At 41.6% G+C, this 26,903-nt stretch overlaps 1 protein-coding gene across 2 annotated transcripts in view; it reads left to right on the top strand.

The window, feature by feature from the left end:
• The window catches only part of NUP58 (nucleoporin 58kDa), a 28,908-nt gene extending 6,057 nt beyond the window's left edge, over positions 1 to 22,851 (top strand). Inside the window, exons 3-15 of one of the 2 annotated variants that reach the window (XM_015419367.1) lie at positions 1,388 to 1,537; positions 3,889 to 4,023; positions 4,567 to 4,677; positions 5,626 to 5,650; positions 6,009 to 6,074; positions 6,939 to 7,113; positions 8,371 to 8,450; positions 9,312 to 9,430; positions 10,225 to 10,307; positions 11,237 to 11,438; positions 16,694 to 16,792; positions 18,851 to 18,946; positions 22,553 to 22,851. In XM_015419367.1, coding sequence (XP_015274853.1) covers positions 1,388 to 1,537; positions 3,889 to 4,023; positions 4,567 to 4,677; positions 5,626 to 5,650; positions 6,009 to 6,074; positions 6,939 to 7,113; positions 8,371 to 8,450; positions 9,312 to 9,430; positions 10,225 to 10,307; positions 11,237 to 11,438; positions 16,694 to 16,792; positions 18,851 to 18,946; positions 22,553 to 22,722 — 1,511 coding nt within the window. In that variant the 3' untranslated portion in view covers positions 22,723 to 22,851. The remainder of the gene's footprint in view (positions 1 to 1,387; positions 1,538 to 3,888; positions 4,024 to 4,566; positions 4,678 to 5,625; positions 5,651 to 6,008; positions 6,075 to 6,938; positions 7,114 to 8,370; positions 8,451 to 9,311; positions 9,431 to 10,224; positions 10,308 to 11,236; positions 11,439 to 16,693; positions 16,793 to 18,850; positions 18,947 to 22,552) is intronic. The other variant, XM_015419368.1, reaches the window with a different exon arrangement.
• The last annotated feature ends 4,052 nt before the right edge of the window (positions 22,852 to 26,903 follow it).

Below are 26,903 nucleotides of genomic sequence, written 5' to 3'. Positions count from 1 at the left end.
CGTGGGCGAATCGACTCCGGGAGCTCCCCGAAGATGCGACCGCCATTCACAGTGTCCATACCAGAAGCCCAGAAGATTTTAATTTTGTACTTCATAAGCAGTGATAAATCTTGATCTGGTTTTGCACTGCTTTACAGGAACAGCAAGAACCATTGCTACTGGATTGTCATTTAGTAAGTATTGTCCCCGGTCACACGGCAAAGTTGCCGCAGGAGAGGCATGGATGGTGGGCGGATTGTCCGGGTGCGATCACACCCCAACATCTGGGAAGTGGAGCGCACCGGTGGCTTACTGCCGACAGTGCGCCTTAAAAAACTAGTACCTCCAAGGTACTAGTAAACGTTTGCCATGGGCTGCCTCCAGACGCTTGTGGTGTGATCACGCCGGCGCGCGCCATTCCCCTCCGGTCCCTCGTTTACCTGCCGGCGCCGAGGGAAGGACTCGTGGTGTGCCGCCAGCGCGTCTGATCACGTAATCGTGCCTCAAACTGCGCCGGGGCAATTAGCCACGCCTCTCCCCCCCTGCGATATCCAGCCTGTGTGACTGGGGACAATGTATATTTAGCACTAGCTTTCCTTTTACTAAAAAGCGTGTATATTTGCAGCTCCCAAATGAGTCTTGTGTCTGGCCATTATTTTGGAATCCTGGGTAAACTCTAACTGAGACTGCAGTGCGTCCAGTGTGTTACAATTGTTTCTGTGTGTCAAGAGCTGGTGGTGAGGACTGTGCCAGAACAGAAGCTACAAGTGGGTAGTGTTTTTTACAACATTCTCCTCTTCTCCATTTTATCCTGACAACAACCTTTTGCAGTAGGTTAGGCTGACAATGTGTGAGTGGCCCAGAGGTCACCCAGCGAGCTTCCATGGCAGAGTGGGGATTCTAACCTGGGTCTCCCAGATACTAGTCTGACAGTCTTAACCAGTACACCATGCTAGTCTTCTACCATTCTTTAAGCCCCTATTGTAGAAAGTGTATGCATTTGAGCTAGGTAATATGATCTGGTCAATTCCTCCTTGGTTTTACCAGTCAGTATACAGGTCTAACTAACAAGCTTAGAGTTCAGTTACTTTCTTAATTCACTATAGGAAAGGACCTGGAGTTCAGATGTGATCCCTGAGTAGCAGGCACACCCCTTGCCAGTAATGAGACGATTAGTTATTTCTGAGTTTGCTGCAAGCCACTGCATCTGGATTGGTAACCTATGGTTTGCACTTGCCTCACAGTGGTTTATTCCTCCTTTGGAATCCTGGTTTTCAGGGCAGGTGCATGATTTGCTGTTACATTTGAAACTAGCTTTTATTGGAATTCGACTAAGCATGCCCAGTTTGGGTGGGGTGGTGAGAACAGACGTCGCATCAAGAATTAAAACACAATTGTTCTTTTACAGGCACACCTGCTACTACTTCGGCCTCCACTACAGGCTTTAGTTTAGGATTTAACAAACCCGCAGGATCAGCCACACCATTTACTTTGCCTATCACTTCTACCTCTGCTGGCCTTTCACTTTCTTCTGCACTTACATCAGCTCCTGCAGCAGGTAAGACAGTACCGTTTTGTTTCGGAGCAACCTTATTTCCATCCTGGCATCTCTATGTTTACAAATATGGGGTCTAAGCATTATACTTCAGAAATAAGTAACCTGAGAGAGATGGATCAGCGCAGTTCTTGGCAAAAGGGGGTTTGTATTAAATGATTGGAAATGTGTTTAATGCTAGGAATTCCATTGCTGCTAAACTGACAGTGGCCAATGTAATATACTATTGGTGGTATAGTGCAGTTAGTGCTATATGTGGCTGCTAGTAACCTTATAAGGCTTCCACCTCCTTCAGTTTTCTTTCAGTGGCAAGGTTTTTTAGAGTAAGTGTTACAGTGCTACATGAGAACATGGCCCAAGATAACAGAAACTAGTATACAGATAATAGTTAGTTTTCTTGTTCCTGCTGCAGCTAGAAGCTGCGTCCTGTGCTTAGAGGAGAGGAGTAGAGAGTCAGCAGTGCCATTTTGCCATTAAAATTCTCTTAATAGCTTATAAAGGAGGGAAAGTACAGAGGAGGGTGACCGAGATGATTAGGGAGCTGGAGCACATTACCTATGAAGAAAGGCTGAAGAGTCTGGGACTTTTCAGTGCAGAGAAGAGATGACTAGGGAGGGACACAAAGCAAAATTAGTCATGAATTTTGCCCTGTTCGTGGTTCATGAACTGAAGTTCATGGTGGGTCTACCGCGGTTCGTGGATAGAGCAGAAAGCAGGAGGTTGAAGGGACTGCACAAGACAGCCTGAAACAGCTGAGCAGTGGGGAGCTCTCTATTGCTCAGTTGTTGTTTTTTGGGCTTTCTGCAAACCCTGTTGAAAAGGACTGAGGTCCCTTTCAGTGAGGTTTGTGGGGTCACGAACTGGTTCGGTTTGTAAACAAACCTCTGGGTTTGGTTTGTGGTTCAACCACTAACCAACACAAATCACGTTTTCCCGGTTCATACCCATCCTTAGAGATAATTAAGGGGGAACATGATAGAGATTTATAAAATTATGCATGAGTTGGAGAGAGTTTACAAAGAGAACTTTTTCTCCTTCTCACAAAATACTAGAACTCAAGGGCATCAAGTGAAACTGATGGGCAATGGATTCTGGATGGACAAAAGGAACTATGTCTTCTCACAGAGAGTGATTAAAATGTAGAATTCGCTGCCAGAGGATGTAGTGATCGCCACAGGAATAAACAGCTTTAAAAGGAAATTAGATTCATGGAGAACAGGTCTCTGAGTGGCTACTAGCCATGGTGACTGAGGGGAACCTCCACATTCAGAGGCACTAAACCTCTGAATCCCAGAGCCAGGAGACAACTTTATGGGAAGGCCTCCGCCTCTAAGCTCTGTTGTTGGTCCACTGTGAGAGACTGGAGCCTGGACTAGATGAACCATTGGTCTGATCCAGCAGGGCTCTTATATTCTTATGGGTGCAATGTTGGCTTACACCCAGAGAGGTCTTTGGACTGTGCAGTAAGGACTTGTCATGTCCCAGATGATTTTTAGTTAATTTATGCAATCCCCACCAAGGACTAAGTGCAGCAGGATTGCAGTGGGTCTTTTAGGAACACTTTTGTGAGGAGTTATACTTATGCAGTGGCTCATGAGTTCAGGTTATAAATTCACATGCAGAAGTCTTTTAATTTACTTCAGGACTCCTGGAGGTTTGTTTGAATCTCTTGTAGAACATTTAATGCTGTATTTTAGCCATCTGTGGAGCTGCGGTGGCTCAAGTGGTTAAGACGCTGAACTGCAGGCTGTGGAAGGTCAGTAGTTCAGCGGTTCAAGCCCCGGGTGCCGCAAGACAGGGTGAGCTCCTGTCTCTAGTTCCAGCTCCTGCCAACCTAGCAGTTCGAAAGCAAGAAATTGCAAGTAGATAAATAGGTACCACTTCGGTGGGAAGGTAACAGCGTTCCGTGCGCCTTGGGGTTTAGTCATGCCGGCCACATGACCACGGAAACGTCTACGGACAGCGCTGGCTCTTCGGCTTTGAAACGGAGATGAGCACCGCAACCCTAGAGTCGGATTCGACTGGCTTTCGAGCAAGGGAACCTTTACCTTTAGCCATCTAGATTGTCAGTGGCCTCTATGCATTGCATTTGAAAGTTATGGCATCACTTTTATAATTATTTTTGGTTAAAAGTACCCTGCTCTGAGCCCTTAGGATATTACTTGTGTTGAATAGTTGCACTTACTCAGTGAATAAACCTAAAAAATAATTCCAAATGGAATTTGAGGGAAAGATGGTCCTTGTGCCCATAACCAAATGGAAGTTGATTGGGCAGGTAGTGCTATGGCTATTACTAAAATAGAAATCAAGATCTTGTCTTCAAAATATTGCATCACAATGTTTTCTTTAATCAGGGTCCTCTGGTTTCACATTAAACTTGGGAGGCACAGCTGCTCCAACCACAACTGTATCCACAGGCCTGTCTCTAGGAGGAGCCTTAGCTGGATTAGGAGGGACACTCTTTCCAAATGCAAGCACAGCTGCAACAGGTGAGAATCCTCTGTCATGTGATTTAGCCCTTTCATACTGGAGTTTATGTTCAGTGACACATTTTCAGAGCTGGGGCACTTCAGAATTTAAACACTTATCTGACTTCAAGCCCTGTATAAGTAGCTGCATAATAAAATAGCCTGAGAGTTGTCTTGTGAAAAGCTTTTGGTCTAGCTGCTGTGGTCGGAGAGTCAGACTGGCTGTTGGACAGCAATGATTTGTTTGAAGTGTTTTGACTGCAGCTTTAATGCTGAAACTATATTTTCAACTATCAAAGACCCCTTCCCCCATGAAAGACGGGGTTGGTGGCAAGCACAAATTTTGGTTGGCTAGCCAGACTGCAAAATTTGCAGCTTCCAGCATTTGCATATAGTTTCATGGAGTTCCAACCAATTCATATAAACGTGACATGCCTCCAGTTTTCAGTGGCAATTAAAATTCTCTGAGTAGTTAATCGCGTTTTTAAAAAACATCTGTTTACTTACATGCTGATGTCTGAAGACCACAAGATGTGTGTGATACAGTTGTTGGATTATTTGCAGGTCTTGGACAGAACGCTTTGGGATTGACTCTGGGGGCAGCCCCAGCCCCAGCCACTACCATTAACGAAGGTCTTGGTGGCATAGACTTTAGCAGTTCTTCAGATAAGAAGAGTAAGTGTGTGTGTGTGTGTGTGTGTGTGTGTGTGTGTGTGTGTGTGAACACATCTTAAAGTGTAAGCTTAAAGAATATATATGTTTTTTTCCAGTTATTAAAAAAACATTATTTTTAAATAGAATTTTTATGTGGGGGAGATGTTAAAATTATAGTAAGTCTATTTGAAAACTACCTGGTTTAAATACAGTAAGAATATAATACAAGCACATTATTTTATGCTTAAAACTGAATTTGAACCATCTGTCAAACAGATGGCATGAGAAGCAACTTTCTTACCTAAAAGGAACATAAAATATCTAACTTCTGAGTTTAAGTGTTATAAATGATGAGATGTATAAATGATGTGATGTGTTTATTATTGTGGGTTTTTTAGAGGGCCCAGTGGCTAGGAAGTTATAGGTTCTAGGACCTGGGAGGATGCTTTCCTCGCTCTGTCTATATGGTCTTGGACTCCTTTTCCTGTATATAGAGCTGTGTTAAGCTCTGTAATGTGGTAGGGTCTTCAAATAACGAATACTCTTCTAATAGATGGCATGAATGTGTATTTTTCATGTCAGTGAGAAATGCTGTTTTGCCAGGTGATTACTAGCTCTTGTTTATGGGATTCACTGGACACTTGCAGCTGGATTCTCTGCATGGTGGTGGATCCCGCTTTGTCTACTGAGTCTTGCTCCTAGCTAAATGTGCATAAGGTTGTAACCTTTGGGTCAAACTAGATGGCATGAGTTTGTTTTGTTTTTAAGGGCTCAGTTGAGATCTAGGGCATGGTGTGGGCTGGAGGGTGATTTTGGCTGACTCCAGTCCTTCACCTCACCCAAGCAACTGCTAGCCATGTGGAGGGATCCAGGTGCTGAAGAAACTTTCTGACATTTTCATAGCTGAAATCGAGAAGATGCTTTATTATAAGTTTTTCATCAGATACCTTGTTTCTGTTTTTTTCCTAGGTGACAAAACAGGAATTAGGCCAGAGTGAGTATGTCAGATATTTCTAATTAAAGAAATATTCCTTAAAACTTGTGTTCTAAAATGTACTGTATTGTTTTGAAAAATATATTGATGAGATCTTAGTTGAATGCTAAAAGCTAGGGTAGTGAAGATACTGTACTTTCCTGGGATGGGGATTCTTGTATTTCTCTGTGGGGAAAGTAGTAGGATGAAATACTGAAGATAAGAAAGCAGGGAGTTTTGGATGCTTCCTAACTACTGCTTACTGTGATTTTTGAGTTTTAGGATGGAATATGCAGATAATTCCATCTTACATGTAATTCTTTGCTAATACGATGGCAAAAGCTGTGCTCCCAATAAAGTATTTGTTGTATGTTGGCAGGGATAGTAAAGCACTTAAAGATGAAAATCTACCTCCAGTAATCTGCCAAGACGTAGAAAATCTCCAGTAAGTATTTTCTCATTTAAATTTCAAATAATTCAAAGATAGTAGTCAGAAAATGGTCTCCCAAGTGACTCACTAAATTGTTTGTCTAGATCAGAGCTTAGGCAGTTAACATGCCGTCTTGATTTTGAGGTGTTCCCCCCCCCCCGAGTTTGAGAGTTTCCTCTCAGTTATTTTAATTAAAGTAAACTAAGTTCAGAATCAGCTGGTGCTGACAATGGAGAGAGAGGGGAAATGGGGAACGAGGTGCACTGCAAACTCCTTCCATGAGCTTTTCTGCTGGTCCCAACCCATCATGAATGCTGGAATAGAAGGGAGCACTCACTGGAGAAGACCCTGATGCTGGGAAAGATTGAAGGTCAAAGAAGACGGGGACGGCAAAGGATGAGATGGTTAGACAGTGGCATAGATGCAACGAACATGAAATTGAGCAAGCTTCAGAGGACGGCGGAAAACAGGAGGGCGAGATCTTGTCCATGGGGTCGCGAAGAGTCGGACTCAACTGTGGGACTGAACAACAACAAAAATCCTGATCTTGATAGTTAATCCCAGTATATTATTCTCAGTGCCATTCATTTTGTATGTACTTTCAGTTTTTCTAATATTCATATAGTGATTGATTAGTAGAAACAATAACTGGTTTTATCTACTAACTGGTTTTATCTGCAGTTCTGAAATGCTAAATACTGCCTTCATGGCATCTGGGGGCTGCTAGATGTTCCCCCTGTTGCTGTTTAGTATCTTGAGTTCTGTGCAGGATGAGTCACGCTTTGAGTAAAACAATAGATCTAAGGAGGAAGCTTGTATATTTGTTTTGGCATGGATAAGTGGCATTTTCTCGCCCCCCCCCCCCCACCTTTTCTCCAGGAAGTTTGTAAAAGAACAAAAACAGGTTCAGGAGGAGATTAGTCGAATGTCTTCCAAAGCGATGCTTAAAGTGCAGGAGGATATTAAAGCTTTGAAACAGCTTTTGTCAGTGGCTGCCAGTGGATTACAGAGGAACACTCTTAATATTGACAAACTGAAAGTGGAAACTGCTCAGGTATGACAGCTGATTAGGACCATTTGTTGTCATCTGGGCCCAGTATAGATGCCCGTATCACCTGCTCTTTTACAAACACTGCTTGTGTGTATGTGTGTGTTTACTTGCCTAACAGTTGGTATAGACAGTTGTTGCATCCATTATCAGCTGAGAATCATAAATTTAACTTGGAATAGTGCATCAGTGTAACTGCACCACTTTCAACTGAAATAGTTCTGAGAGAATCTGTGTGACCTTTGGGAGAATAAGGATACTTGATGATGGTTTTATTTAATGTATGTACTTTAGCGCTCACCTTTGTCACTGAGACTCAAGGCGGGTTAGCAAATATAAACACGATGCAGTCAGACATTATAAAATACCAATGCAACTGGACTAGAATTATGAAATTAGAAAAAAATGTAAACGCTATAAAACATGGCTGTAAACGATCCAGAAAATGGAATTACAAAAGTAGAAGACAATCAGTCAGAGCAAGGTAATACCTTGTAAGGTGTGTTGCTGACTTCCCCATTGGTGCTCTTACTTTGCATGTGGACTTGCTATAGCAATGTACCATGTCAAATGTCCAGCAAAGCATATCATACCTCTTGCAGAACAGCCACACTGTCTCTCCCTGTTTTAAAAGTCTTACTTATGCACGCAGCTTCCAAGCACACCCTCAGCCTGTTAGTATATAAATCCCAGGTAGCTTTTGTGTGTGTGTGTAAGAAATGCATGGAGAAATATGGAAAAAACTCAAACTATGAAGTGCAGCTAGGAGCGTAGGTTTGGAAAATCTGAAAGAAGCGAATAAAGGTTTTGGAAGCATTAAAGTTGAGCATCAACTTTAGAACTTGCACTTGTTGTTCCTTCATGTGTAAATCATGATCTCATGCTCTCCCCCTGCCCCTCCCTCCAGAAATGATTTGGAATACATAAAATAACAGTACAACTTTTCCTTCTCCCACCCCAACAGGCAATCTGAGGGGCTTGGCCTATAGGTTTTGGCTTAACTGTTGTATCTGACTTTAGGTTGTTGTAGTGAAAGACTGTTGCCTAGTTCCCATCCTATGGCAAGGGCTGCAGCATTGAGGTACAATCTTCGTAAACATCATGTGTTTCGCAGACACCGTAGTGGTAACTCAGCTTCTCTTCTCAGCAGCCACAAACATGGGAAAGCTCAATTAAGGGGACAAGGGTTCAGTATGTGTTAAGATATTGCTATTAATTACATTTTAAAACAAGATACACCCTTTTTCTCTCCTACTTCCATAGGAACTCAAAAATGCTGAAATAGCATTAAGAACACAGAAAACACCTCCTGGTCTTCAACATGAAAATACAGCACCAGCTGAGTAAGTACAGGATTCGAAATTATGACTTCTTTGCGTTGTCTGCTATAGCTTCCTACTGTATGTAGGATATGTAGCAATTCAGTTGGATCCAGAAGTGCTTTCCTGCTTGTGGAAGGTGTGTTCTGTTCATGAGTTTTGGTTTTTTTACTCCGTTACTAGCTACAGTGTTGTATGTGAAAAGAGGAATTAAATCCAAAGGCTTGTGCAAGCTGCTGCACAAGAATAGAAATCGCTGTAGCACTAGGCAGGAGGACTGTTCTGCGAGTCTTGCACAAGCATTTGTGAATGAGTCCTAGCCAGTGTTCCCTCTAAGCTGAGTTAGTGTGAGCTAGCTCACCATTCTTTAGCCTCCGGCTCACACATTTTTGTCTTAGCTCAGGAAGGAGGGCTCCGGAGCAAACTAATTTATGCCATAGCCAAAATCGCTTGCTCACAAGTTTAATGCCGGTAGCTCAGAAAATAGAATTTTTGCTCACAGGACTCCACAGCTTAGAGGGAACATCCTAGCTGTTGTTTACCTTCTGCTCAAATCCAGCCAATCCTTTCAGTGGATTTCTAATTGGCGTCAGAAGGTATGGTCAGATCTTGGTCCACCTTGATGCCTAGCTGTTGTGGTTAGTGATTTCTTCCTCCTTGTCTTTAGTATGATTATAGTGTGTGATTTAGAAGTCAGTTGTATGCTTTTAGAAAACAACTAAGGTTCTAGAGAAACAGTGGGGGTGTTGTCAACAAATATTATGTATACCAGTGCTTGTATGTAAACTGGTCATTGCTGTCATCAACCTTTCGAAACCACAAAACTGTTTTTGTGAGATAATTAAAAGATTGTGATTAAAATGTTCTAAAATATATTTAATCTAGTTACTTCAGGATCTTGGTTGAACAGTTTGAAGTGCAACTGCAACAGTACAGACAACAGATTGAAGAGCTGGAAAATCATCTAGCTACTCAGGCAAATAATTCACATATAACTCCACAAGGTAAAAGCTGGTGCATTAACAAGTTTGCTAAGTTTCTACATCATATAGTTCTTTTACAACTACTTCTTGCAAGGATTTCTGTTCAGATTTTGCCACAGATAGGTCCCATTGTGGGTTACTTTAACACTAAATTTTGGCCCTGTACATTACCAGAGTGTCGTAATCCCTCTAAACTGAAGAAATCGCCTGTCTTTAAGGGAATGGAACATCCCCCACCCCCACCCACCCCCAGAACAGAGCTGCATCCAAATCTCTGGCAACTCTCTTTGTAGCAGTTAGCATGGAAAATGGGTAGTGCATGAGTTCCAGTATGCTCACACAATTTGGGTTGTTTTATGGCAAATTGGCCAGTTTTGAGTCAGCTCACAAGATTTTACTGCTTCTTATTTTCAACCAGGTAGCTACTTGTCCATACATTGGGACATTGGAGCATACTGGCAGCACATTCCTCTGCAGAGTTACTCCAGTCCTTCTGGAATGGATATGCTGAGACTATAGCAGTTTTGCACTGTTGGGGTTACAGATTAATTGAAATGATGGCTTTAAAACTTGTATTAAAGAGTTATGATACTTTGCTGATAAAGCACCAAAAAGATGTTTTCTCCTCCATTTTGAGTTTGGAGGCCTTTCCAGAAGAGGCATCTGGCAATCCCACAGCTTCTGTAATGTTGTAGGGTGCTTGTCAAAGATTGAAATCAGTTTAAATGATCAAGACAGTGGTTTTACTATTACTGGAACAGAGATAATTTCATGTTGCAACATGATCTGACTTTGCAAATCTTCATGTCTTGCAGATTTATCTATGGCCATGCAGAAAATTTATCAAACGTTTGTAGCTCTAGCTGCACAGCTTCAGTCAATTCATGAAAATGTGAAGGTAAGCCATAGTTCCAGATGCATGCGTGATTTATAAGAATAATACCCTAGCATGAATATCTGTGTTTTCCTATATAACTACTCCATTTACAGTTGTCTTTCTGATTTCTTTGTAAAGCATGCTAATAAAATATGCTGACCCCTTGTTAACCTGTCAGTGACAGTTCGACTTTTTTGCTTTCTATTTTATATTTCTTGGTCTGTTTTACTTTGAAGACAGAAGTAGGCTGCTTATATTCCTTGAGAGGCTTTTAAGCTAAGAACTGCATACATTTTTATATAGCCCTCCTAGCATGCGTTTCAGTCCCCCTGGTCTCACCACTAGGCTAGCAAAAGATGGAACAAAGTAAGCAACTTTTCTTTTTAAAATGGCTATATTCATACTTTGTTACACCCTTAGACTCTCCACCTTGTGAGATGTTTATATTTTTTAGCAGTTTCTCAAACAGAATGGGTTCCACATACCAGATGTTTCCTATTGTAACGTTGTTCAGTAGGCAGAGAACTCAAATCCTGAACAGGCTCATTGTCACATCAGAGCTGGTAAATTACCTTTGTCTTTTTTACATGAGATGTACAGTTATACCTGATGTACAGGTATAGGCAGCTACTTTTCTCCCCTCTGGGGCAAGTTAGGATAGTGTAGGTATTTCTTTTGCTGGCAGATTTTCTACTGTTTTACAGATGGATCCCATTCTACCACTGTGTTTAGCAAGGTATCCACAGTTACTTTAGGAAGAGCAATCCTTATCTGTCCATTGTGATTTAAAGTTCTGTGAGTTTATAGAAAGTCAGGATATACACGTTCGAAATCTAGTACTTCCAATCTCGGGTTTCGTTCTCCAGCTTGCAGTAGAAGCTGTCAGAAACTCCTAAATGTGTCAAGGTGGCGTGTGGTGAACTAGAATAGATTTTCTTGTCTCTCTTTAGATGCTCAAAGACCAGTATCTTGGTTATAGAAAAACCTTTCTGGGAGATTCTGTGGATGTATTTGAGGCCAGGCGAGCAGAAGCCAAGAAGTGGCAGACTGCCCCGCGCGTTACAACTGGACCTACTCCTTTCAGCAACCTACCAAATGCAGCAGCCGTTGCCATGGCTGCAACACTTACACAGCAGCAGCAGCCTGCTACAGGTCTGAGTGCATTCAAGTTATAGCTTTTAGTGCCACAGAAATAGTAAACTTGTACAATGTTTTATATATAAGGTCTTCCTTTGTGCTGGAAATCTAAAAATTGTGAGTGACAATTTATCAAAACATAGGTAATAGAAAAATGCAGGATAGACTTAGCAATAATTATACACACAGTATTTACTCTTGTGACTTTACTTGTCAATCGCTTGTTACTGTACTACTTAACCCCTTGGAATGTGAGTCTTTTGTCACCTCTGAATATGCATAGGATGATGTCTTTCCAAAATTAAGACACTATTGTGTACATTTTTTCTAATCTGTTGAGAAGAACCCAAGTCAAAGTAATCATTTTCCCTGTGAACAAAACTATAGCTTTTTTGTTTCTACATTGCACATTTTGAAATGTGGCTCAAAAAGTGGGAAAACATATGGGCCACTGTTTCTCAACATCTTGAGAGGGAGGGTGTTAAAAAAATAGGTGCTGGTATTTGGGATCGCGACTAGGAAGAGGGATCATAAAGTTATTTTGAGGTCATCCTCACTTGGAAGTAAACTTGGGTAGAAAAGAAACAACTTGTGGGCACAACAAAGGTATCTTTAAATCACATACCAGTCTAGGTGCTTGAAGTTCAACGCTACTGCCATTTTGGCCACTTCTCTTAAAGTGCCGACCCTTCCACAGGTAATCCTGGAGTTTGTAAATCACATGTAGAGAGAGACTAGGAAACTGACTTTGGTTCCTGAAGTCATGCACTTGGTTAGAGATCTTTACACTACAGTATTCTCTGGCCTAACCCTACATAAATCTCCATGGTTCTTTCTGCCCTCTTCAGTCTCACTGTGGTGTTGTGGAGCTTGGTGGAAAAGCAACATGCTATGTACATACATAACTCACTACCTACAGAGCCATTAAATGAGGTACTGCTGTTAAGTAATGAGGTCTACAGGGTATTTCTAGCTTTGACCTCTACTAGGTGTTGGCAGCTATATCCTATAATAGACAAGTCCAGAAAGATTGCAACCGGAAAGGAAGGACTATTGCATCCTTCTAGTTCACTGTAGCAACATAATTTAATGGGTCATGTTTTTAAGTTAAAAATGTGTATCTTTTATTATAGCATACATTAAGTATGTGACTAATAATCTTTGTTGAATGCTTTTTACAGTTTTTATACAGAAGATGGTGTAAATTAGGTGGTCCATAATGACCAAAACCATAGTCCTGTTAAGATGTTTCTTTCCAAAGTTATTTAAGTAAGTGTGCATAGCGCCTTACCAGGTAATGGATCACCACTTTACCTGAAGCCTCATGAATCTCAATAGAAGCTTGTTTTTCCTGATTGCCCTTTTGCAGAAGCAAGACCGGTTGATTTTAGTGGAACTTGCTTCCAAATAAGTATGCAGTGGATTACTGCCAATGTGTTGGGTGCAAAGGACAATAAGCAAAATAAAAACGTTATCTTGTGCAAGCTCCCTGCAAGCACTACGAGAATTCCAGTTCACAAGCAGTTTGCATTTCTTGAGCAGTCTTGTTGGGCAAGGTAGAACCCAGTTCTGTGAGTGGGTGACACTTTTCACATGGAGAAGGGTTCCTTTGGATTCTTTCTTTCTCCTTACTGCAGCGTGAGAAGAGTAGCTAAGCTAATACTTTTATGAGCTTATGCCGCTGTTGAAAACTGAGGCTGCAAACATTAGAATTGGAAAGAGATGCTATTAATTTGGCCTTTGCAGTTAATATGGCTCAGCTGACCATGAAAAAATTGTTTAGCTGTAGATAACTGTCAGTATCATGTGTCAAAAGTTGCCAGTTCAAGGAGCTAAATTCAGTACATTCATGGCATACAGAATGTCCCAGGTTTGGTCCCTGGAACTTCCAGTTTATGCACTTGGGTGGCTGGGCTGGTAAGAGACCTCTGCCTAAGCACTTGGAAAGCCGCTGCTAGTTGGAGAAGGTCATACTAGGCTAGGAGGACCAGTGGTTTGGCTCATATGCAGTAAGTGCACTATATGGGCCTTTTGCCCATATTTAATCATGCACAGACTGCCAAAGAGTAACCAGGAGAGGTCGTAAAAGGTATTTGTCTATTCTTGACGTTTCCTTTTTAATTTGTTCTGGAGCAAAAATATACTGTAAGTGGATGTTAGAGGTGTGGTTTTAGTATATGTAAGAATTTGTTGTGTTCCTGTAACTTCCCTAGAACGGAAGAATAAATCTTGTTCTGAAATATGGCAGAGATCATTGTTTAAAAACAAAGATTCAGAAGTCAATTGTTCAGAGTTAATGTAATATGACTTTGGCCAACTCTAGAACACTTGCTTCATTGTGAACCTGAGAAACTGATGAATGGCTTGGAATGATGTTTGCATTTCTGTGTAGACCAATATCTACAGTTATAGTCCATGTGGACTGCATGTCTCGCTTACGCAGCCTTGGTGACTTATAGTGCAATTCTAAGCAGAGTTATACCCTTATAATTCTGTTTAGGATTGCAGTGTAAGAATACTGCTGCTTGCTACCTTGATTGCTGTGCTATCAAGATCTGTTAAAAGCAAAAAGAGTTGTGTAATTATAGTCTTCAGCATAGGTTGCAATCAAGATTGAGTTAGCTGGCTTAAAGCATTTTGCTTTGCTGTGCTCTTAAAATCTTCTAGCATTTAAAGCTTTATCTGTGATTTTGCTGAGCATCCAATTTTTAAACCTTTCTACCTGAAATAATGCCTGTCCAAATAATGACACTAAATTAGATCTTGTGCTTGAGCCAGTTCCATGTTTAAAATCCAGTGTCTTGCCATACAAATGAAGTTAAGCAAGAGTTCCGCTTGCTTTATTAGGAAGTAGACTTGCCAGATATCTGATTAGACCTGAACAATTTGGGTTTGCTCCTTTAGTATCACTATGAGACAGTTTTGAGTAATGTTTGGCAAGCCAAGCAGGAATCCTTGTTGATAATGTATGCCAGCCGGGCTCTTAAAAATGTATATTTATTGAACTAAAACTGCTCTATAGGGCAAATATTTATATAGAGAGATTTTAAATCACTGCTAGTAATTATAGGTTAAATGGCACGTTATCCAAAGGTGGCAATGTTTACTAATGTCTTTTGGCTTAGACGATCTTTAGCATTATTTAAATTATTATGTACACATATCTAAATTTTAAATGAGAGATTTCTTTTGGTTTTCTGGTACTGAAAGAGCCACTGATATGGGAGGTGCGGTTCAGTTGAAAACTTTGTCAGCTTTAAAGTATGAAATCCTGTATTTATGTAATTTGAATATAGATCTGTTGTGAACTACTTTTTAAAAAAGCTTGGCTTGGAGGACTGGTGTCATCAAACTATTTAAAGGTCTTCCACCAGCAGTGCCTCCCCTTAAGATGGAAAACTGGTAACAATTCCTTTAGAACACTGGACGTTTTTGTTGTTGTTAGACACCTAATTGACTCGTACTGGAAATCTTTTTGAGGAGCTGCTAGGTAGAGAGTTAAATTTGTTTACATCCAGTTTTTTTAACTTGAAGTGCAACACTTCTTCTACAGAAGAAGAAAAGTCCTATAGTTAGTGTATGGTGTATAATTGGAATGCAGATAGAAGAACCTCAACTTGCCAAATAAGTGCTAAGTACAAGTTGCAAGCTGGTAGCTCTTGTTGCCCTTTGTAACAGCTTAGTGCAACCTTGAATAGAGCAACCTCACTTTTGCATTGGATCATCTAAGGTGTGGAGAGGTTCCTTGCAAAAGTCCTAATGCAGAACAGTGCCTTTTGCTTGATTTTTTATTTGGCTATCTGTTTAATTAGCGCCATTACAAGAACTTAAAAACCTCAAGTATTTATATATCTGTAAGGCCAGAAGGGGACCACGAATGCTTTATCTGACCTACACAATGCAGGCTAAAAAAATTTTTACCCACATTTCCTTTCTGTGAATTGTCGCTACAGACACGTGGTAGGTGAGTGCTAAGTACTGCAATGCAATAATGGAATCCCTGCCACTAAGGATCAGTATCTAGAAAAAGTTGAGAACCCAAAGATTTCAAAAGCAGTTAATGGCCAGAGTATTCCATTTAAATGTGTCCTACACACTTTGTGTTTATCAACAAGACTGTCATTTTGGGAGGCAAGCCAGCATATATTGCTGTGCATTCTGAACCATTCATTTCTCATGAGTTTTGCCCGAGAACAGCATTTGCAGGATTGCATCCCTGGGTGTCAGCGTAGCTGGAATATATAAATATGAAGTTGTATGCACAGTATTTGAACTTGACAAATCTTTCAGGTTTAACTCATGCACTGATCGCTGTGCTTAAAGGTATGAGTACAGATTGTACTGTGAAAACTATCAGCTGACTTTTATAAGCTGCTAAATTAACCTCCAGATCTTTATTGCAGCATATTTATAATGAGAGCCTAGCACGTAGGTAGGTTGTCATCGCCCCCCCCTCCCCCCCCAGCACGCACACACAGAAAAATGGGCTGAGGCTATAGGTTGTTTCTCGGTGTAGAATAAATGGCTTTTGTCTGTGTGTATATGAAGGAAAGCCACTGTTTCCAATCTTTTAAATTATACTAGACACTTCTGGATCTGAAACTTTTGAATGTATTGGGTAAGGTGTGCAACTGTGCCTTTTTGTAAATGTTTATTTAAACAGGCATAAATTGTTGTAAATGTAGGAAAGTTCTAACAACTCAGTAATTATCATTTTTGTGTGAACCAGTTTGAATTGTCATGTTACTGTGTAATTAACTTGCTCTAATATGAATAATAAATTTAATAAAAGAAAGCCATTGTCTTGTTTTTTATCCACTTGTTTTGTTTAGTTTTTTAAAAATACAATACTCAAATGAGTATTTAAAATCAAACATTGGTAACATGATGATTTTAGTCACATTGAAATTTAAACTCTGCTTTTAAAGAGCCATGACTGAACAGCTTATAGGGCATTCAAACGTAGTCCCCTCAAGGAACAGAAATTCTAACTTACATTCAGAGCTATTGTAAATGCTTTGCTTTTATCCTTTGGCATAACTTGCTAGATATATCAGTTGTTTCACCTTATATTGCGTTCCAGATGCTAGATTTATCCATTTAAACACTCAGGTAGCCTGGGGAGGAATTCTAATGAAAGTCTTGGTACTTTAGGAAGCATTTGCTAAGCTGTGATGTTTTACTTTTTTAATGAAAGGGTTTACGTAACGGATCTCTGTTGCGCAAGAGTAAGGCAAGCTTTGTTTTCATTTTTATTTTTTTTATACCAGGGCCACAGCCGTCTCTGGGAGTTAGTTTTGGAACACCATTCGGTTCAGGTATTGGCACTGGCTTGCAATCAAGTGGCTTAGGCTCTTCAAGCCTTGGAGGTACACTTTAACTTTTCTAATGTTTCACTGAATTACTATACAACACTTCTTAGACTGATCTGGGCAGCACACTTCCCTGGTAGAACCTTTAGCCCCCAATGTATGTTTATGCCAGATAGGCAAGCCCCAAGCCCCCCTGTGCTCCATTTTAATTGATCTGAAATAATTACCAGTTTCTGGTTCTGTACCCAAGCCTCCAATTTAGGTTGAAATACCAAATATGCATGGCAAGAGTCAGCAATCTAACCTTCTGCCATTCTTAATACATTTTGCTTGTGAATAGTGAAGATCAATTAAAGGAATTTGTCTGCACAGATGTATTTATTATGCACCCTTAAAGGCTTTTGTCCCACCCAGTCCATCATGGTCTCCAGTCTGTTGGGGGCAGGCACCCTTTTGATTCCATGGGGTTACAGTCTCACTGTCCAGGAATATATCTTGGTTATGAACTGCTTCTAGCTGTTACAGATAATTAGTGCCTGCAGTATCTTTTAAAATCTGGGTGTACATAAGTTTGTATTTTGTTATCGGCTTTGAGCCTAAGTGGTGGGGCATGTTTGGAAAGTAAAGCTGCTCAGTTCAGAAAATAGATGGTTCAGGATATTGTACCAGATTTTTTTTGGGGGGGGGGGGTAGCATGTTTCAGGACCTAGTATGTGTGTGTGTGAGTGAGAGAGAGAGGGGCTGGTACAATTCACACTTTCAAAGGCAGTAAAGTTTGTGCTCTTAGTAAGGAGTGTTGCTGACTTCCCCATGGTATATGGACAGACAGAAGCAGCATTGGTGTTCTTACTTTGCATGTTGACTTGCCATAGCAATGTACCATGTGAAACGTCTAGCAAATCATATCATATCTCTTGCAAAACAGCCACATTGTCTCTCCCGGTTTTAAAAGTCTTACTTATGCACACAACTTCCAACACATACTCAGCCTGTTTGTATATAAATCCCAGGTAGCTTTTTTATGCTTATGTATAAGAAATGCATGGACAAGTAGGAAAAACCCTCAAACTATGAAGTGCAGCTTGGAGCACGGGTGTGGAAAATCTGAAATATGAAAGAAAAGGAATAGTAAAGATTTTGGAAGCATTAAAGTTGAGCATCGCCTAGGCTGTAGAACATGTGCTTGCTGTTCCTTCATGTGTAAATCATGATCTCATGCTTTCCCCCTGCGCCCCCCGCCCCCCCCCCCTGGAAATAATTTGCAATACCTAGGCTGCAATCTGTTGCATACTTACCTGGAAGTAACTAACTTCTGAGTAGACATGCCTAGGATTGTGTTGTAGAAGGTAAGGGAAATTTCCATCCTCGAGTATTCCTCCTCTCATTGCTGCACTGAAGTAAGACAATTCCATAAAGCCTTTCTTTTTTAACACATGGCGAGGTGGATTAGGTGCAGAGGCAGACTGTCTGCTTGAAGCATCTTGCCCATTGATTTCTACTTCAGGAAATAAGAAGTGGAAATTGTGAGCTGCCCCCATTGGTTACCTTAAGTGGAGATCCTGAGCATGCACGTGGTTCCTTTCCAGCTTTATCTGAGGAAGAAAAAACACGTGCATTCAGCCCCATCAGGCCCTTGCGGGAAGGCAGAAGGAGCAATTCTATGCCTGCATGCTTGATTGTGCAGTAATGACAGTAAAACCGTGCCTCTCACAGCAGAGTCCTCCAGCATGTGGGCTCTAAGAGGAGGATACCTTTTTGTATCTTTCTGCTACTTAAAGGGAGAGTTTCTTACTCTGTTGGCAGATTACTAGTGCAGCCACAAATCTTCTGCAGCTGCATCCACATTAGCAAGGCTAGTCCTTCAGTGTTACTGAAATACATGCCCATCCTGCCTGTAGGCATTCCAGTTAAACATTAGAGTTTTCACAATGGCATGTCCTGTTGAAAATACTGCAAAGGGCGAGTGAATTTTTCAGTCTATTGTATTCAGGAACAGAGCTGCACTTTGGTGGCTGACAAGGCCTTTGAAGGGGAGCCCCAGTCCTTTAACTCAAGCCAGCCGTTCGTGTACCTTGTTTTAATTTGTGTTCCATGTCTTCACTGCTGTTCCACTAGGGTTTGGAAGTAGCTCTGGTTTTGGAAGCACTGCTACAGGTGCATCATCATTTGGATTTGGAACGACAAATAAGCCTTCAGGAAGCCTTAGTGCAGGTTTGTCTTTTTTTTGTTTTCCCAATGTTAAGGTCATTAACTTGCCCTAAGTACGTAGCCTGCCCTGCCCTGGATAGCCTAGGCTAGGCTAGTCTGGTCTCCTCCGGTCTCAGAAGCTAAGTAGGGTTGGCCCTGGCTAGTATTTGGATGGGAGGACTCCAAGGAATGCCAAGGTCGTGACACAGAGGCAGGACAATGGCAAACCACCTCTGAACGTCTCTTGCCTTGAAAACCCGACTGGGCGTGGCATCAGCCAGCTGTGACTTGACGGCACTTTCCACCACTAAGTACCTAACCTAGATTAGCACAATAAGTTCTGCATGTTCAAGAAACTTGCAGTGCCATCCTAAGCAGACATAACCTTCTAAGTCAACTCTGCACAGGAAGGCTTTCTCAAGCAGCAATCCCCAAGCTGAAAGGCAAGACTCCTATGAAGCTGAAGATAATTTAAAAAGCAGTTTGTGATAAGACATGGTGGGCTTTGCTAGTGGAAGGGGAAAGTAAAAATCCTACTGGGCATGCCCAGGTTCCTGGGTTCTCCTAAAGTTAGCTCTTTGGATCACAGCCAGTGTCTTTGTAATCAAACAGTGGAAGATTCCAGCCTTCAGTGCTGCCACCTTACTCTGTTTTCTAAAAAAAAGTCTCTGATGTTATCAATCCTGCAGTGTTATTTTAGTCTGCTGTCTCCCAACTCTAAATGTAGGCTTACAGCTTTACGGTTATGCTAAAATTGAACATTTCTGTTTAAACCGAGTGTATAGTTATTCCTGTTTGCAAAGTTAAATTGAGCACTTGTTGAACTGACAACTCAAAATATGAGAGACTGAACTTGTAAATATTTCATTGCTACTGATATAATTTCTAATAAGATTTACCCCTGCTTTATATAAAAATGAAGAACATTCAAACGTCACAACAAATGACAGTTGTCAGTATTATAAACAATTCTGGAATTCTTGGGCTTCCATACTCAGTCGTCTCTCTCCTCCCATGTGGAGCCAAGATTGAAGACTTGTCAATTTAGGAAATCTTCAATCTAACCACAATTATGATGTCTGAATTGGGGCACTTCAGAAAGTTGAGGTTTGCCTGTTTGCCTGCAAACTTGGATTCTGAAGTATAGCTTAATCCTGCTTAAAACACAAACAACAAGCCTCAGTTTGTTAATGGCTAGTTTGAAGATTTCCTGGTCTTCATTGTGCTGCACGCACTTAAGTGAAGGGACATATGAGCCCAAATATTTCAGACTCTTCATAATCAAATTGCAGCTTGTGATGTCTAAATGTAGCTATGGTGAACTAACCATACTTACATTGCCATGTTTCTAGGCTGAATGTAGTTTCACATGCTAGATTTTTTTCAGTTTGTTCAAAAGAATCAATTACCTTACTGCTAACTGACCACAACTGCGAAACTTCTGCTGCTATGGTAAACCTTTCACTTAGATGCCTTATGGCATTCCCTCTTAGGCAGGCAGCTTAGCAAGATACCTTTTGAGACAAGCAAATCTTCCTTGCGTGCGTGATAATAGCTTTGGCACTCTCCCGTTGTTGTTGTTGTTGTTCAGTCGCACAGTCGAGTCCGACTCTTTGCGACCCCATGGACCAGATCACGCCAGGCCTTCCGGTCTTCCGCCGTCCTCTGAAGTTGGCTCAACTTCTTGTTCATTGTATCTATGACACTGTCTAACCATCTCATCCTTTGCCGTCCCCGTCTTCTTTGACCTTCAATCTTTCCCAGCATCAGGGTCTTCTCCAGTGAGGGCTCCCTTCTCATTTGGTGGCCAAAGTATTTGAGCTTCAGTTTCATTATCTGGCCTTCCAGGGAACAGTCAGGGTTGATTTCTTTTAGGATTGACTGATTTGTTCTTCTTGCAGTCCAACGGACTCTCAAGAGTCTTCTCCAGCACCATAGTTCAAAAGAATCTATTCTTCGGCGCTCGGCCTTCTTTATAGTCCAACTCTCGCAGCCATACATGACTACTGGGAATACCATTATTCTCTCCCTTTAGTCTTCATTAAATGACCTGAAGTTATCTATCCTGTGCTTTTTGAAGCAGTAAGTCAGAAGTACAGCTGTTGACCTCTCTTGGCCCTCTTGTTTAGAAAGCAAATTACATACATTTCCCAAGCTGAGCATTACTTAGATAAATCAGCCCTTTTTTACGGTGCTGGGTTATACAGCCTTTCTCCTGCAAACCACTGGAACATAAAAACAGTTGTGTGGTCAGAGGGCTTGCAGTGGGGGGGGGGGCAGGTCCACGGTCCTTTCTGCAGAGACCCGTTTTAAGAACAGTGTCCAATAACAGACACCATCGTCCTTCAAGGTCACACAGAACTAATTGCCAGTGACCCTTGACTTGTGTGGTCTCTGCAGGAATCCCCTTGTTCAGTGATGACCTTCCCCTGAGGATGAGGGAAGCAGGAGAAGGGAGTCTAGGGCTCATTCTGGATCTCCATCCTAGGGTAGAATGGAGGTCTGCATCTGAGAAGGACTCCAGTAATGCATGGGTGATTTTTTAAAAAGAAATCAGCCCCAGCAACTTGTGCAAATGACTTAGGGTTTGGGGTTTTTGTTTTGTAGCCTTGCAGCCCTGCTCCCTGCTGTGCTTTGCTTGTTAAGATTTTCGGTTTGACAGGACATGCCTCTGTGTGCGCGTGGTTGGGCATATCTGTGCAGTAGGGCGCTTCTCTCCATTCTTATGCGCTGCTTTATTTGACTCCTGGTTCTCCCTCTGCTAGCAGAACACATGTGTCTGACTTGCGTTTTCTTTTACTGTGATACCCACTTGAGGCATCATGGTGCACGTATGGGATTGGGCTGCCATCCTCCTTCATCAACCCCCCCCCCCCCACGCACACATGCACACATGCACGCCCTTTGTTAGAAGAAACACACACTTACTCTTTCTCTTTAAATATGCAATTTATGCTAGTTTGTAGCAATACTTGTTTCACTGGACAAGGATTAATCAAGCTGCACTGCATACTGAAATGTGTGTGTATGGAGAGAGAAGAATGGGTTCACCTGAATGAAGATAGATAGATAGATAGATAGATAGATATGTAATTTATTGATCTCCTGTTGCACTGAAGAGTGAGCCTGACATTCCTGATGGTGAAATCAGGAGTTAATGCATTCCAGCTATAGTTGGTGATTTGCCTTTCTTCAGCACAGTACAGCAACAGCACATCCTGGCCTAGTTCTTTTTGGAGATTTTTATGTGTGTGTGTGAAGTGACTCACTACCCTTGGGTGCACAAATTGTGCAGACAAATTCTCTCATCAGATTTACGTTAGCACCGACTGCCATAGGACCTTTCATGTGGCCTGTAGGACAACCAGCCAGTGGGAGGCAGTTCTTCCATTGCAGCTGTTCTGTATGTTGAAGTGTAGGCCCTTAAAGCAAGTGATCCATTCCTGTATTCTCTTCCATACACTTAAACTGACGGCCGTAACTTTGCGATGAATTCCCTGAATGGCAGTGCCGTGCATGCGGTTGTTTCACACTTACAATTTGAGTGAAAACTTGCTTTTTATTAGATGAAAGAAATAACTTGAGTCTCCACATCGTCTCACGTTGAACTATTTTCCCCTCCCCTCCAAGGCTTTGGCAGTTCAAGCACATCTGGGTTTAACTTCAGCAATCCCGGCATCACAGCATCTGCTGGCTTGACATTTGGGGTGTCCAATCCAGCCTCCGCAAGCTTTGGCACAGGAGGACAACTTCTTCAGCTGAAGAAACCCCCGGCTGGAAACAAGAGGGGGAAGAGATAAAGGGCCTCAAGGGGGGGGGGCACAAGGGAGGGCCAGGGGCCGAGAGGAGGGGGCGTTGCTGCTGCTTTCATGTGGCTCATTGTGAGAAAATCTATTTTTTTAAGCTGATAAAATAGGTGCTCTGCATCTTGGAGATTTATAACGTTTTGCTACTTCTCCCTGTCCTGGATTATTAAAATGTAATTGTAACAAACAGCTATTTTCTTGTGAATTGAAGCCCAATTAAGAACTTTTTTTGGTCTTAGGTTTAGATACGTATTTCATGATTAAAGAATCCTATAAAATCATATATTTAACCTGATAACAGTAGCAGAATATTTTTGTCAATAAGCTTTAAACTGTGTAGAGACATGCATATTTGGAGAGTTTTTGTTTTTGTATAGATAAAGTTATATTCTAGTAAAATTGCTAGAGCCCACATCTTCTGTTTCTTGATACAGCCTTTTAAAATCATCAGGGTGGTTTTGTTGCATATGTATGTAAATATAAACAGTACAAACACACAGTTGTGTGTGCATACCTGGTACATTTAATTCATTTAAAACTTCTCATAAGGCAGAGGGTTAGGCCAGATGTGATGTCCACAGTTCACTCCTCCGTGGGGGCAAGAACATGCTTTGCTGCCCTGCCTGGTCACTGCCCCACCTCCATTCCCACTGGGCATAACGTTTTGACAGGGCTACATGTGTACAAACCAATGTGCATAGACTTAGTTTGCCTCTTCAGTTTATCAGATTTTATGTGGGAAATGGTCCCTGTGAAATAGGGCCTGCATGGGTGGACCCATGGGGATATTATACCCTCAAGTCAGTGTCAGAGATGGGACAGGAATGCTGTGTGAAGAGGAAGATATGAGTAGTTTCTTATCCCCTGTACCATCATGTGAAGGAGAGCGACCTGTGGACAAATCTTAAATAAATGTTTCCAAGTTTAGTTTTGGTTCTGTGTGGTTCTCAAAACCCCCCCCCCCACACACACACACACATGCACATAGTGTTTCAACATATCAAATACAAATGTATTAATGCATGTATTTTCAAGTCATAAGACATAGCAAGTTGTTGGCTCTGTTGTTTCCCATTTTTATCACGTTTCCATTCAGTGCGTTAAACTGTGCGTTCAAAGTTAACATACTCAGGCTGATTGGTGTTGAACTGTGGCAGTGTGTTTTCAGCTGCAGGGCTTCCGAAGGAATCCATGAATTTGGAGAGCAGGCGGCTGATTCATGCATTCTGAAATGGCCCCAGTCTGCACAAATAACTCTCAACGATTGGCTCTACTTGAACGATCAGCATAGCAGAAGAGCACTCTGGGAAAGGTACAGTGAAGACTTCTGGGAGCAGAGTGCACCGAGGATGAGAAAAGCCCTCATGAAAATTTCTGCAGCATCTTTTGCAGACGTTCTTGTCTTACCTTGTACTGTGCACATGAGCAGTACACGAAAGACAGTAGTACAGACTGGAGCTGTTTCAGAACAAATGAATGCACTTTGTTTAGGGCATTCATTCCCAATACAGACGAAGCCTGTGCTACTCGTGTGACAAGCATCAGTTCCAAAAAGGAGCTGCTTGCTTATGCTCAAAGACCGCAGGCACAGTAAGTAGCTGCAAAGTGTAGATCAAGGTCATATACTAAGAGTGGACTCTGGGACACAGTTGTAATTCTAGTCTTGCATCCCAGCCCAGGTGGTGGCATCCTTGCATGTTGAAGCTCTGTCTCCTGCTCAGTAAAAGAGAGAAGTAATGTGAATGTTGGTTTCCTTAAACTAGGGTCTGCCCAGCACAGATCCCGTTCATTTCAGTGGGGCTTTTGCAAGGCCATTTCTTTCAGGGGTGTGGGCTGTTAATCAGCCTGTCTCATTACTCCCGCATGTGTCTGCATAGAACTTCAGTGAGGGTCTGGTCTTTTTACACAGAAACTATTTTGTATATAATCCAAGCAAATGTTTGCAGTTCTCATCTAGGCACCTTTAAAAAGTGTAATGTATATATTCTGGTTTTGAAATTGTCTGCTTTCAGTGGTTGAGTATTATTTTAGTACGTTCTGGCTGTTTTTATGTCTTGTTATGTAATGAGTGATCAGGCAGATGTGTGAGTCTTGAGTGTGATATGTTCAGAAATAAGGGGGGGATAGCTTACTTAGCACATGGCTTTTCACCTTTCTACACATGTGCTAGCAACGTTTGAAGAATGAGCAGGTTGTAGGGTTTTGTTTGTTTATTTTATAGGAAGGTGGAGCGTTTAAAACCCGATGGGATTAAGAAAAGCTTAAAATTAATTTCAGACCACAATTTTATTTTGAATTAGTGTTGGGTTTGTATTAGGCTTCAGTTTGAAGAAAAGCAAACCTGATTATGTGTGTGTTTCTGCTTTTTACAAGATTGCAATATTGAACCACTGAATTTCCTTGCTGTATATAATTTGTGAACCTGTTTTTTTTTTAACTGTTGCTGTCCTTGTCCACTTGTGCAGCTTTCTGTTTCACAAATAAAAAAGTCACGAGTGCACCTCGTCGTCAAAAATTGTGTTTATTTCTGCAATGTGTGCCTGTTTCCCCAAAGACCTAGACAGTGATCGTACTGCACCCATTGACATGAAGACCGATGTGCACAAGCTGATGCGCATAAGTTGCTTTGGATCCTCACTCAGGAGAAAGGCAAACTAAATGTATGTTCTTCCACACTGGAGCAGCCCTGGTGTGTCTCAGGTACACTTGTACAGACCAGGGTAATGTGGGCACCTGGCATCACCTGCCGTGTCGCCATCAGCAATAGCTGGGAAGTGTATTGTCAATAACTTGTTATGCCAAGAGGAATTGCCGCTGGGTGCTGTTCACTTTCTGCTTGTTTATGCACTGTCTTTATTTATTTTTCATATTTGTATCCCGCCCTCCCCAGATGGGCTCAGGGCAGCTAACAAGGGCAAGGTAATAACCATGCCATAATTGAAACACAGTATACATAATAACTTAAAACAAATAACCAGGCCTGGGAGGTAGAGGCAGGCTATCAAGCCACCTCTCTGAATGACTTCCATGCCCTAGTAGAGGTCGCCAGGACTTCCAGGCATGGGTACACACACGTGCGCGCACACAAAAATGCAAAAAATACCAAAAAAATATGTTTACCTAATCTGCTATTTTGATCAGATGGGCACAAATTAACACACTTGAATGTATTCGGTAATTACAGGAATTCAAGAAATGACATATTAAAATATTGTTTTTAAAAGGGATCCAACTACACTGATAGATTATCTAAGGTCCTTAATGACAAATTGTTAGGGTGCCTATAGAGCAGGTTTTGGTATGGTGGCCCCCTTGAAAAGAAGCATGCACAAATCAATGTGGCTGCAAAAGCTTGAGGGTTGGCTGGGAAAGGTGGTTGCTGGATGTCTCAGACTTCCAGTAGTTCAGTTGCCTCCCCTCCCCCTTCCAACTCCAAAGCTGTGTGTACGAGTGCAAATACACGATAGTTAATACCTAATTTTAACTGCTTTACGATCATTAAAAGTAGTCATTGTGGCATTAAACTAGAGTTTCTTCCATGTTAGACCAATAGTTTTGTCTCCTTCCTCTTTATTTGGGCTGTTACTTGACTCCAGGACCCTTCTAGTTAATTTGGATTGGGACTCTTGAACAATGATAGTCTGCAGCAGGCAAACAAAAGTCGAGACCAGTTGCATCTGAAAAAATGCAACAACATTTTTCAGGGTATAAGTCTTCATGAGTCAAAGCTCGCCATACCCTGGAAAATTTTTGTTGATCTTTAACATGCCACTAAACTTGAATTTTGAAGCAACTGACTCACACAGGTTTTATTATAGCAGAAAAAACAAAAGCTGGAAGAGGCACAGGGTGGGAGGAAACTATTATTATTTTTTTGTACCAGAGGGGGGCATCAGATTCCTAAAGGTGCAAGAGTAGAAAACCGGATTCTGTACCACTTTTGACCCAAGATGATGCAAACATATTGGCTGGGATCCAAGGTGCTCTTCTGGCTAACTGCAAGGCCTTCAAATTAGCCCAGTGGATTTTTTGTTTACTTTCCTTTAAACAACAGGAAAGAACCCTCCGTTTCCAGAGCAATTGGTCACTAGCCCTAGAGGCAAGGAAGCTGCTGTGTCAAGAAAACAAATCCCCCCTGGAATAATGGAACTAGTCCCACGGTGTTTTAGGGATCC

The sequence above is a fragment of the Gekko japonicus genome, unplaced genomic scaffold (genome assembly GCF_001447785.1).
Source record: "Gekko japonicus isolate JY-2015 unplaced genomic scaffold, Gekko_japonicus_V1.1 scaffold371, whole genome shotgun sequence".
NCBI lineage: Eukaryota > Metazoa > Chordata > Lepidosauria > Squamata > Gekkonidae > Gekko > Gekko japonicus.
This window is presented reverse-complemented; position numbering and strand designations above follow the sequence as displayed.